Source organism: Kuraishia capsulata, genomic scaffold, assembly GCF_000576695.1.
Source record: "Kuraishia capsulata CBS 1993 genomic scaffold, Kuraishia_capsulata_scaffold_1, whole genome shotgun sequence".
In the NCBI taxonomy this organism is placed as follows: Eukaryota; Fungi; Ascomycota; class Pichiomycetes; order Pichiales; family Pichiaceae; genus Kuraishia; species Kuraishia capsulata.
The window spans coordinates 444,310-456,266 of NW_019172950.1; the positions used below are offsets into that span (position 1 = coordinate 444,310).

Below are 11,957 nucleotides of genomic sequence, written 5' to 3' on the forward strand. Positions count from 1 at the left end.
TTCAGACTATCTCGACCCCAGAGATTCATCAGACCTTACAAAGCGAACATAATACAAAATGTCTGAAAGCTTGAAATATTGGGCCTCAGAGTTGGATAGCCCCACGCTGAGTGTGCTACCTCAAGATTACAACAGACCACACACTGGGAAGATTGTGGAGGCCACCCATGAGGTGGACATCGGGCCTTTAACGGGAGTGGTTGACACTGATGAGAGCTCACAAATTTCCGGGTTCACTGCCGCCTTGACAGTCTTTGCAGTGCTGATTTATAGACTCACTGGTGATAATGATATTGTCATTGCAACAGATTCTGGAAGCGATGCGTTTATTGTAAGGGTTCCCATCGAGCCTACGATGTCGTTCTTGGACTTGGCCAAATCTGTGTCGGCTAAGTTTGCCGAAGGCTCTTCCAAGGCAGTTCCACTTTCAAGCATAGCTGACTACATTCAAAGTGAGAAGAAGCTTAGCTCGCCTCCTCCATTGTTCAGACTGAGTTTCCAAAAATCGAGAGACAACCAGCAACTGTTCACTGCCGTAAAGGGTTCGGTGAGGGATCTGGCCATTTTTACCGATGGTGAAAAATTGACCATTTTCTACAATTCGATCCTTTATAAGAGCTCAAGATTGGTTATCTTTGGTGAGCAGTTTGCCCAATTCATTTCTCAGGTCAATGCTGATCCTAGTTTGGCCATTGGTAAGGTTAACCTGATTACCCCATCCCAGAAGGATCTGTTGCCAGACCCCACGGCCAATCTAGATTGGTCAAACTTCAGAGGTGCCATTCAGGATATTTTCAGTGATAATGCTGCAAAACACCCAGACAGAACCTGTGTTGTTGAGACCAAGTCTTTCCTTGATAAGACCGGAAAGGACAGAGTTTTTACCTACAAGCAGATTGACGAGACGTCCAACATCGTGGGCCACTATCTGGTCAAAAACGGTATCAAAAGGGGAGACGTCGTAATGATTTATGCCTATCGTGGTGTTGACCTCATGGTTGCTGTCATGGGAGTTTTGAAGGCCGGTGCTACTTTTTCGGTCATTGATCCTGCATATCCACCAGCTAGACAGACCATCTACCTCAGAGTCGCGAACCCTGCCGGTGTTATCGGCATCAAGAAAGCGGGTGTTTTGTCCGAGCTCGTTGAGGATTACATCAGAGATGAGCTCAACGTGATAACCCGTATTCCTGCTTTGCAGATTCAAGACGACGGATCGCTCCTGGGTGGTGATGTTGATGGAAAGGATGTTTTGGCCGAGTACGAGCAGTACAAAAGTCAGCGCACTGGAGTCCTTGTTGGTCCAGATTCAAATCCAACTCTTTCGTTTACTTCTGGTTCTGAGGGTATTCCAAAGGGTGTTTTGGGTCGTCACTTTTCGCTGGCTTACTACTTCCCTTGGATGTCTAAGACTTTTGGTTTGACTGAAAACGATAAGTTCACCATGTTGTCAGGTATTGCCCATGATCCTATTCAAAGAGATATGTTCACTCCTCTCTTCCTGGGAGCTCAGCTCTTGGTTCCAACATCTGATGATATTGGAACTCCAGGTAGATTAGCCGAATGGATGTCTGAATACGGAGCAACCGTCACCCATTTGACTCCAGCTATGGGCCAATTGCTTTCTGCTCAGGCAGTTGCCGAGATTCCATCTTTGCACCACGCCTTCTTTGTTGGTGATATCCTGACCAAGAGAGACTGTTTGAGATTGCAGACACTGGCCAAGAACGTGTTCATCGTCAACATGTACGGTACCACTGAGACGCAGCGTGCTGTTTCGTACTTTGAGGTTGCTTCCAGAACCCATGACTCCACCTTCCTGGAGTCCCAGAAGGATGTTATGCCAGCAGGAAAGGGTATGTTGAACGTTCAACTGCTTGTTGTTAACAGAAACGACAGAAGCCAGACTTGTGGTGTTGGTGAGGTTGGTGAGATATATGTGCGTGCCGCTGGTTTGGCTGAGGGGTACAGAAACAACGACGAGTTGAACAAGGAGAAATTCGTTACAAACTGGTACACTTCGCCTGAGAAATGGACTGCGTTGGATAAGTCCCTTGATAAGGGAGAGCCTTGGAGAGAGTGTTGGCTTGGTCCTAGAGATCGTCTTTACAGAACCGGTGATTTGGGTAGATACCTGCCTGATGGTAACTGTGAGTGTTCTGGACGCGCTGATGATCAGGTCAAGATCAGAGGGTTCCGTATTGAATTGGGTGAAATCGACACCCATCTGTCGCAGCATCCTTTGGTTCGTGAGAACGTAACTTTAGTGCGCAGAGATAAGAACGAAGAGCCCATCCTGATTTCCTTTATCGTTCCAAAGGATTCGCCGGAATTGGCCAACTTCAAGTCAGAATCTGATGAGGTTGATGACCTGGACGACCCTATAGTCAAGGGACTAGTGCTTTACCGCGAACTGATCAAGGACTTGAAAGCCCATTTGAAGAAGAGACTGGCTTCGTATGCCGTTCCAACTATTATCGTTCCATTGACAAAACTGCCTTTGAATCCAAATGGTAAAGTTGACAAGCCTAAGCTGCCATTCCCTGACACAGCTCAATTGGCTGCTGTTGCTAAGTACTCCTCTCAAGAGCAGGATGATTCAGTGTTTACTCCACTCCAAGCCCAAATTCGTGATTTGTGGCTGGATGTTCTGCCACAGCGTCCTGCTACTGTATCGCCGGAAGATTCGTTTTTTGACCTTGGTGGACACTCAATTTTGGCCACCAGAATGATCTTTGAGTTGAGAAAGAAGCTGATTGTTGATTTGCCTTTGGGGACCATCTTTAAGCATCCAACAATTGCTGCTTTTGCTGCTGAGGTCGCGAAAGTCAAGGATGGTGAAGAGGTGCAACTTGCCACTGGAACTGCTGCTGGTGAAGACGACGAAGATGCTCCGGTTGATTACTCTGCAGATGCCAAGACAATTGCTGATACCATGTTGAAGGAATCGTACAAAACTCGTCTTGATATTTCTCAGACTGAACGTATCAATGTTCTTTTGACTGGTGCTACTGGATTCCTTGGTTCCTACATCTTGCGCGATCTATTGACTCGTCCAGAGCTGGACGTTGTGGTATACGCTCATGTCCGTGCTAAGGACAAGGAAGCAGGACTCGAGAGAGTCAAGAAAACTGCAAAGACCTACGGCATCTGGGATGACAAATTTGAGTCCAGAATCCAGGTGGTGATTGCTGATTTGGCTCAAGAACAGTTTGGCTTGCCAGCTGACGAATGGACCAAGCTCAACAACACCATCGATAGCATCATCCATAACGGTGCTATGGTTCACTGGGTTTTCCCATACCAAAAGATGAGAGAGGCCAATGTTATCAGCACGGTCAACCTTGTCAACATGGCAGCTGTTGGTAAGCCCAAGCAGTTCGTATTTGTGTCTTCAACGTCTACTCTTGACACAGAGCACTATGTCTCATTGGCTGATGAGTTGGTTGAAGCTGGAAAGCCGGGTATTCCAGAAAGTGACGACTTGCAAGGATCTGCTCACGGTCTAGGAAATGGCTATGGCCAAACCAAATGGGCTGCTGAGTATATCGTCAGGCAAGCTGGAGAAAGAGGATTGAAGGGTGCCATTGTTCGTCCAGGTTACGTTCAAGGTGATTCTGTCAAGGGCTCCAGTAACACTGATGATTTCTTGCTGCGTATGCTCAAGGGATGCGTTGAGCTCGGCAAGTACCCTGATATCAACAACTCCGTGAACACCGTTCCAGTGGACCATGTCTCGCGTGTTGTGACTGCATGTGGTTTGCATCCACCAAGGGGAGAGAACAAAGAGATCCTACCAGTTGTTCACGTGACTGGCCATCCAAGAATCAAGTTCAACGAGTTCCTTGGCTCTCTTGCCAAGTACGGCTACGATGTCAGTGTTGAGGACTACGTTAAATGGACTGTTTCATTGGAGAAGTTCGTGGTTGGTGGGGCTAGTGATATTGCCCTTTTCCCACTGCTGCACTTTGTTCTGGACAATTTGCCCCAGGACACCAAAGCTCCTGAGCTGGACGACGCTAACGCTGTTCTGGCTTTGAAGGAAGATGTCAGATGGAATGGTGGAAAGGACTTCTCCAATGGTGATGGTATCACTGTCAAGTCCATGGGTGTGTATATATCCTATCTTATCAAGGTTGGTTTCTTGCCTGCTCCATCCAAGCAGGGAGAGTTGTCTTTGCCGGAGGTTGAGATTTCAGAGGAGTCGTTGCAGCTGTTGGCATCTGGTGCCGGCGCTCGTTCGAGTGCGGCCTGAGGAGGACTCATTATCATTAATATAGAGACGTTTAAGTCAGAATCATGAGAAAAAGAAATTCAAAAGCAAAAGTAGATGCGTCATTTACATGCACGACCGATGGGATTGGGTTTGACATGCAGTATGTTCTCCTACTGGTCAATTAAAAATATTGCCAGATTTAATACTCTAAATTCAAAGGATATTCAACAATCAACTTGTGAACAAAAACTGCAAATCGCCCGGAGTCAATTTGTTCACAGCAGCATCATCGTGGTTTATCGTAGCATTGATCATGTTCGCCTTTTTTTCCTGCAGCTCAATGATTCGGGATTCGATACTATCCTCAATGCAGAATCTAGTAATTTTGACAGGTCTATGCTGTCCAATTCTATGAACACGATCTCCAGATTGCCATTCCACAGAGGGATTCCACCATGGGTCCAATATGAATACCTGAGAAGCCTCACACAGATTCAATGCTACGCCTCCAGCCTTGAGAGATACCAAGAATACCTCAACAGAAGGTGTCTGCATGAAATGGTTGATGGTGCTTTCTCTCTGTATGGGAGACATTGAGCCCTGAAGTTTGACGGTTTCAAAACCAGCACGCTTGAGTCTCCATTCCACCAAGTCCAACATGCTGGTAAACTGAGAAAATACAATCGACTTTATGGTCTGCCTGTCGCTTCTCAACTTGTAAAGTTCTTCTACCAGTGCCTCAATCTTCGTGGAGGACCTCCAGTCACCGTCCATCTTTATTCTGTTGACGATACTGCCCTTGCTTGCAGCCTGTTCTGACATCTCAATAGCAGGACCCTCCAAGTCTATGCTGAGAGCAATGTGACATACTGGACATTTGAGCTGGTCTTCGCGACCGTTAAAGCTTTCGGTGTACTCGCGAATGCACATACGACAAAAACGATGATGGCACTTGGACTCAAGAGCCTCTTCTGCCTCATCGTCGCAGAGCTGGCAAACAATTGTTCCGGATGTGAGTAGTTCGGTAGACGCCTCCACAGAGTTACTTCCCAATCTTCTGAGTACCAGGTCCGGATGGTCGGCCAATTGCCTCATTCTGGTGATCAGCGTGAAAATGTTAGCGTAATTGTTCAAAACAACACCCTCAGCAACATAATCATTGAACCGACGTCGACTGTCACCATACAAACTGGAATACAAATCCTTCTCCTGCTCGTTGAACACATCACGTCTGATCTCCACGATACGTGGAGGCAATCCCAGATCATCTGCTCTTTCCACCTTCGTTCTCCTCAGCATAATATGCTTAAGTAACATACGGATGTGTTTGAACGAGGTAGCACCTTCACCTTCTATACCATGTTTTTGGATGTTCTTCAGCATGAAATGGTTGAAGAAGTTGGTGTGGAGCATTGGCGCATGATCACAATAGTCACATCTGCGGCCATCCGAGAACTTCCATTCGTTAGAACGGCAAGGACATTTGGTACAGAAGTACTGGCAAAATGGATACAGCTTCATGAACCTGATCAACGAGTACATTTCACCAATACGGTTCTGCAAGGGAGTACCAGAAAGACACCATCTCTTTTCGGTATTCAATTCGTTTGCAGCCTTTGCCGTACCACTTTGTCTATCCTTGACATTATGAGCTTCGTCCAAAATGACACGATAAAAGTGCACGCCATGCAAGGCACTTTTCTCCTTGACTTTCTTATTCTTCCTCGTAAACCCGTATCTTTCTCTACGAAACGAGGACTCCAGAACCGAGTAGGTGGTCAAAACCACGTCAAATTCTGACAAGTCCTCGGAGCTCTTGGCTCGGTTTGCTCCGTGAAAAACTCCGACTTTAAGCTTATTGTTGGTGTGGGTTTCAATTTCACTCTTCCACTGCATCAAGGCTACCGTAGGGGCAACCACCAGGTTTGGCTTCTTTGTAGGATCATCCATGAAAAGAGCAATAGTCTGAATCGTCTTACCCATTCCCATCTCATCTGCAAGAATTCCTCCTCCATATACACTGTTCTCCTGTTTGACAAGCCAGTTCAAACCCTCCTGCTGAAAAGGCAGCAATCTCACTGCTAACCCTTCCGGTTGTGGCGCACGCTCAGGCTTTATCTGTTCAGTTAGCTCCAAATGAGGAAACACATCCTTCAAGTCTGGGTGGTGTTCGTACAACTTTGCAGTGGCCCTGGTGAAATATGGCACCTTGGGTTTTTTGGGTTTTGCAGGAGCACGTTTCTTGCGTGGTTTCTTGGCCGGTTGAGTATCGCTTCTTTGTGCCAGAGGAACATCATCCTCGTCATCAGGTGCCTTCAACACATCTTCGAGATCACTTTCATCAGTGAGGGAAACAGGGTTGACGAACGAGCTTCCTTCCCTGGACCTAGAGGCTCTGATGATAACCACATCGTCGTCCTCGGGATCTCTTTCAAACCCTTCCAAAGCATCAACAAAATCTGCATCATCCTCGTCGTCATCGTCGTCTTCTTTATACTCGTCTTCGCTCTCGATTTTCGGAGCTTTGGCCCGGGTTTTTGCCTTCGTCTTGCTCCGCTTTAAAGGTGGTTCGGTGGCGTCGTCTTCTGGAATAACGTCTTCGTCTGAAGACTCTATGTAGCTGACATTAGCCTTCGACTCTCTTTTCGAAGACCTCGTTCTCTTTGATGCTGCCGCCTTTTTAGTACCGTTTGCTCTGGATTTCTTTGGAGCCTTTCGCAAGTCTGGATCGTCCTTGATGAATCCTCCAGCCTCTGATTCTGAGGAACTGGTATCAACAACGGCTTTGGAGCGAGTCATTTTGAGCAAGTAAAAATACAGGTCTTGTTCAATTACCAGTTGTTCTGTTTTTTCTAGCTATTTCAAGTGTCTTGGATGAACCTTGCAAAGGAGATCGGAAACTTTTCAGCAAGATAAGAACGCGCGTCGATTGGTCGTGTCGGTGGCAAAACCGCCTTTATCAGCAAGTTTGCAAGCCCTCGGAGTTCAAAGGACTAGACATAAAAAATTTGAGATTTAAAATAATTATCTTGATTAGGGGATTGTGTTTATATAGAAGTTTGATTATTGGTTAAAAGAAGCAGATTTTGAGTGCGAAACGAGTTCTGTATTGTAGGGCTTATGATTACCCGATCCGGCCATTATATTACGTGCGTCTGTATCGCCAAAACTTGCCTGTGAGTGTTTGTTTGAGCAACCCTGAATGAATCACGAGTTTTTCTTACAGAGATTTGACGGTGGTCATATTAACTCAGTTTGAACGCATGCCTTTTTTGAGTTTCAGGAATTTTGGGTATAATCTTCAAAAAAAAAATTTGGCTGGTGGTGTGTTAGGGCGCTCTCTGTGGGCTCGTTTGGTTGGAGCCATACAATGGATGTCTTTGAAAAGTGATTGTGGCAATTTGCCCCTAAAAAATCGTTGATTCTAATAACTAATGAGGTACCCCACTATTGAGGAAAAATAATTTATCTTTGTGCTAAAAGACCACCTGTTGCTGAATAGTTTTGGGCATAATCAAGTAAAATATGAGTTTTCCAGGATTCTTGAGATAATCTAAAACTTTTTTGCGAAAAATGATTTCAGAAGCTTCCTTCAAAAAAGACTCAAGTAAAAAGTCTTTAAGGCTTATACAAAGAACAAGCTTTTGCGCCGAAACCAAGAATTTGATTTCTTTTATCCCAATTTCCAGCCAATCTTTGAGCCGCACCATCTCAAGGACTGTTTCCTCGGAGAGGGCTGGCTTTTCTTCAATGGTTTGAAGTTAGTGACACTGCACCTGGTTGGCAGAACAAAGACAGGGCGGGAGTCTTCTACAGATAAGAGTGCATTCTAGATTATTATCACAATTGCTAACTCGCACCTTTTTAATTGCAATGTCATTTGCAAACATAGATATAGAATCGCAGAAACAAAAGGTTGGTTTGATTGACTCGACGTCAAACTTGACCACCACGATATCTCAGAAGCTGTCGAGTTTCGTGGGGTTGGTTTCAAAGTTTGACAAGGTCCAGCAACAGCTGGGAACAAAGAGAGACAATACACAGCTGCGGAATTCGGCCTCAGAACTGGTGCGACAGTGTGATGTTCTGGAAGGTCAGTTGAATAAACACTTGACTGACTTATCCACCGGTCTTTTAAAGGGCTCAGCCGACCCCCAGCTGCGGTACACGGAGGAAAAGCTCCAGAAGGAGGGTTTCGAGATCTTCAAAAACTACCAGCGTATTTTGCGACAATATGAGGAGAAATTGAATTCAGTGACAGTATCTGAGCAGTTTAGCAAGAACACGGAGTCCACTAACACACTCAACGCCTCCGAGACGACGCCACTCTTGGTTCAACAGCAACAGCAGCAGCAATTGCAAGAACAGGCCCAAGAAACCGGCATCTCGAACGCTGAGTTAGAGTATCATGCTACTCTTTTGGAGCAGAGATCGGATGCTGTGGCCAGGATCCAGGACGGTGTTGAAGATATAAATGCCATATTCAAGGACCTGGGAGCAATGGTGCAACAACAGGGTCAAAGTGTCGACACTATTGAAGACAACTTGCTGACATACGCAAACAATAATCAGGCAGCTTCTCATGAGCTCTCTAAGGCCGACGCATATCAGAAGAAGAAAAGAAAGTGGTCGTGTGTCACGCTTGTGCTGTTAGTGGTGGTGCTATTGATCACACTGGCGGTAATAAGCTGAAATTAAGGGAGATATACGGTTTAGTCCATGCTTTGCGTGACTAGAGGCTGTAGTTTTGAATTAGAACGAAGAAAAGGCACACTGCAGGCTGGGACAGAGGTGATGTATAAGTTAGGCCGAGGCCACTACAAGTTAGACCTCAAAAAAAAGTCCAAACAACGACAAACTTTATGCGAAAGACTGAAATTACGTAAAAACCAATATAAAACCAGAAACAAAACCTATAACCCCTTGAAAACGCCGTTTCCTGATTCACCATGGAATCCTCAGATCGTCGTTTGACAGCACACTCAACGTCATACATATTCAACCAAAAGCACTCCAAGAACTTGGCAGGTTCAATCCAACTCTGAGGGCGAAATAATTGAAAGGGAAGAGATCGAATTAGCCGCTGCTGTCCTGGATCCAGCTGAGTCTCCCTCTTCTGCATCACTTTCAGACGGAGTTGACGGACCATCGGATGTTTCCGGGTCATAAGAATGTCTATGTCTCATATTTTGACTTGATGAAACCCACTCCAATATATCGTCACCCGCAATAGCGCTGGTATTGGCCGTTGGGTCGGCTGTCTCGTCTTGATCCCGATCCCACTCCAGTGCCTTGTATGACGATCCATAATTTATGCTCACCATTTGAGCCTTCTGACGAGCCTTGCGTTTTTCAGCTGCATCAACCACTTTATAAGCTATATCCTCAACAAACTCCAGAATGGCTTCTCTCTTGATGATTGCTGTGGCGACTGCAAAGCCGCCTAGTGCACCCAATAGAATCGGGTGCGATAAACCTAACAGAACGGGACCAGCCATATTTGGATTAATGCCACTTGCAAATAAAAACAAAAGAACCACAGATCAACGAAGAAAGAAATGCCAAAAGAATGGGCCTGACGTGGATCAAAATGGGAATGGCTGAGCCCCCGCGCCCCGTGTTGCGCCACACGCTGCGCCGCACCTTGCTGGGCCCAAGTATGAAGGTATCACATTTGTGAAGGGGGAAACCGAGAGACAGAAGCCAAAGTATTTGTTTTGGGGTCTGGAGTAATGACAGTTCTGGAGACAGAGCTCATACCAGATTTCTTCCCGAAGATCACCGACCAGTTGTACGTCTCCGCGGGTCTTTCGGTAGGCTTTCCCGATACTCTGCGGCGGCCGTCGGTGGAAGATGCTAGACGCCAAATGGAAAGAGACGGTTCTGAAAATGCCAGTTGGACCTTGTTTGATTTGAGATCAGAGGAAGACATTTCCCTGGAAATGAGGGCTTTTGAAGGTAGCGAGTGTCTTCTTGTACGCTATCCCTCCAAAGACCACGAAGCCATTCCATTTGCAGACCTTGTGGCTGCCTCCACAATGTTGGAGGACCAGATCAAAAGGGGCAACAACGTCCTTGTGTATTGCAAGAATGGAAAGGGAAGAACTGGCATGCTTGTGTGTTCTTATCTTGTGATGTTCAAGGGTTTGAGTGCGGAAGCTGCCGGCCAGCTATTCGGTCAGCGAAGACAGATTTATGGAGACTGCGGCGTCACCATTGAGTCACAATTGAGGTATATCAGATATGCAGAGAAGATACGAGAAATGCTTGGTGAATTCACGAGATTGTCTCGAATTCAGTCTCCCCGGTATTCTTTGAAGCACATCAAACTGACCCCAGATCCCCAGAACTTTGGTCTATGGGACAGTGTTACCATTGGAGTCTACAGTTATCCTGCAAATGCGAGAGATCGTCTCATCTATCTTGCGGGTATAGAGTATAACAGAAAAGATTTGGCTGTGGAGGACCAATCCATACTGCACATCGAAATACCCTTGGAATCGTCATTCCAGGACCAGAAGGTGAATCTTCGTTTCTACAGAGGAAATGTACTCATAAGCCTCAGCAGCTTCTGGCTGAATGTTCTGGTGGAATATTTGCTGGTCTTGAAGAAGACTGAGGTTGAACGAATACCCAGGTCCCGCTTTGAATTCAGCAAGCATCTTGACTCGACTGAGCTTGACGGCTACAAGGGAAGCCGGCAGAAAGGCATACCGGTGGTTCAGTCAGTGTCTATTGCCATGGGAATTGAATTTCCGTCTGGGAGTTAGGAATTTTCCATACACAAATCCGACGAGTACAATGCACTGGTTTTCTTTGGTCTAATGTAATGCGATTATGTAGCCTCAGCCACCTTTTCTCTCGGAATCGAAAGAAATCCACTCCCCTGCCACGATCTGGCGCACATACACCATCTGAGAATCGGTGGAGTCTTCTTTGCCGTTGCAGAGCTTGCAATCCGAGGAACGGTATGGCTTCGAAATCTTCAAATGGTCGTCAAAGATTACAATATCATCTTTGCTCCATTTAACTGCTCCTTCCGGCAACAACTTGAAGAGCCTCTCAAATACTGCACGGCCCTCTTTGGAGATGTGGGACCTTGACTCCAGAGCTTTGTCCAGCAAAAACTTCCGCCTGTAGGAGGGCTCCGATTTTCTCAGTTTGGCATTCAGCTCAGAAGTATTCACTAATGAAGGCGTAAACTCAAATGAACCGAATCGGGTATTCGGGTCTTGTTTGGGACCATTCTTGGTGGTGACTTTGGAGGATTGTTTTCTGTTGGTGATAGCAATGGATTTGATAAAGGAGCTCTTGACAAATTTCAACGCGGTAGTATTCTTGCCAACTTTACTATCAGTGACATATGTAAGAGCAATGAGCTCATTTTCGGGACTGTAAGAGTATATAGAGCCTGATATTATCGTGTCTAGTACCGTCGTAATCTTCACTCTACGTTTCCAGAGTCAGTATTAGCCAGCAAAACACGGAAGCACTTTCCTTTCAAATTCTTACTTACCTCAGGCCAATACAAGTGTCGAGTTCCAACATTTCCAGCTCCCTCTCCTCCGATAGGCGCGGAATTGGTCTTGCAGTGGGACCCACCAGCCTGTTGAAAAAGTGGTTCCCCTTTTGAGTTTTGGCTTCTCCATTTCTGGTCACGTGCCTGTTCTTTATTGTGATGGGATCAAGCGATAGGTCTCTCTAGAAACCGTCTCCTGAATTCATCTCAAGAATTGCCAGT

At 46.0% G+C, this 11,957-nt stretch overlaps 6 protein-coding genes across 6 annotated transcripts; 3 read left to right on the forward strand and 3 right to left on the reverse strand.

Annotated features, from left to right (window-relative positions):
- Window positions 1–58: 58 nt before the first annotated feature.
- On the forward strand, window positions 59–4,255 carry KUCA_T00000233001 (uncharacterized protein; the record flags this gene model as incomplete). Its single annotated transcript, XM_022604753.1, has 1 exon — window positions 59–4,255. The coding sequence occupies one exon, from the start codon at window positions 59–61 to the stop codon at window positions 4,253–4,255; it is 4,197 nt and encodes a 1,398-aa protein (XP_022456290.1).
- Window positions 4,256–4,447: 192 nt separating this feature from the next.
- On the reverse strand, window positions 4,448–7,015 carry KUCA_T00000234001 (uncharacterized protein; the record flags this gene model as incomplete). Its single annotated transcript, XM_022604754.1, has 1 exon — window positions 4,448–7,015. One exon carries the CDS (start codon window positions 7,013–7,015, stop codon window positions 4,448–4,450), a length of 2,568 nt encoding a protein of 855 aa, XP_022456291.1.
- A 1,074-nt stretch (window positions 7,016–8,089) lies between these two features.
- KUCA_T00000235001 (uncharacterized protein) lies at window positions 8,090–8,908 on the forward strand (the record flags this gene model as incomplete). The annotated part of the gene is made up of 1 exon (XM_022604755.1): window positions 8,090–8,908. One exon carries the CDS (start codon window positions 8,090–8,092, stop codon window positions 8,906–8,908), a length of 819 nt encoding a protein of 272 aa, XP_022456292.1.
- A 338-nt stretch (window positions 8,909–9,246) lies between these two features.
- On the reverse strand, window positions 9,247–9,714 carry KUCA_T00000236001 (uncharacterized protein; the record flags this gene model as incomplete). Its single annotated transcript, XM_022604756.1, has 1 exon — window positions 9,247–9,714. One exon carries the CDS (start codon window positions 9,712–9,714, stop codon window positions 9,247–9,249), a length of 468 nt encoding a protein of 155 aa, XP_022456293.1.
- A 234-nt stretch (window positions 9,715–9,948) lies between these two features.
- KUCA_T00000237001 (uncharacterized protein) lies at window positions 9,949–10,986 on the forward strand (the record flags this gene model as incomplete). Its single annotated transcript, XM_022604757.1, has 1 exon — window positions 9,949–10,986. One exon carries the CDS (start codon window positions 9,949–9,951, stop codon window positions 10,984–10,986), a length of 1,038 nt encoding a protein of 345 aa, XP_022456294.1.
- A 75-nt stretch (window positions 10,987–11,061) lies between these two features.
- KUCA_T00000238001 (uncharacterized protein) lies at window positions 11,062–11,764 on the reverse strand (the record flags this gene model as incomplete). The annotated part of the gene is made up of 2 exons (XM_022604758.1): window positions 11,062–11,608; window positions 11,733–11,764. The coding sequence occupies 2 exons, from the start codon at window positions 11,762–11,764 to the stop codon at window positions 11,062–11,064; spliced, it is 579 nt and encodes a 192-aa protein (XP_022456295.1).
- Between the last annotated feature and the right edge of the window lie 193 nt (window positions 11,765–11,957).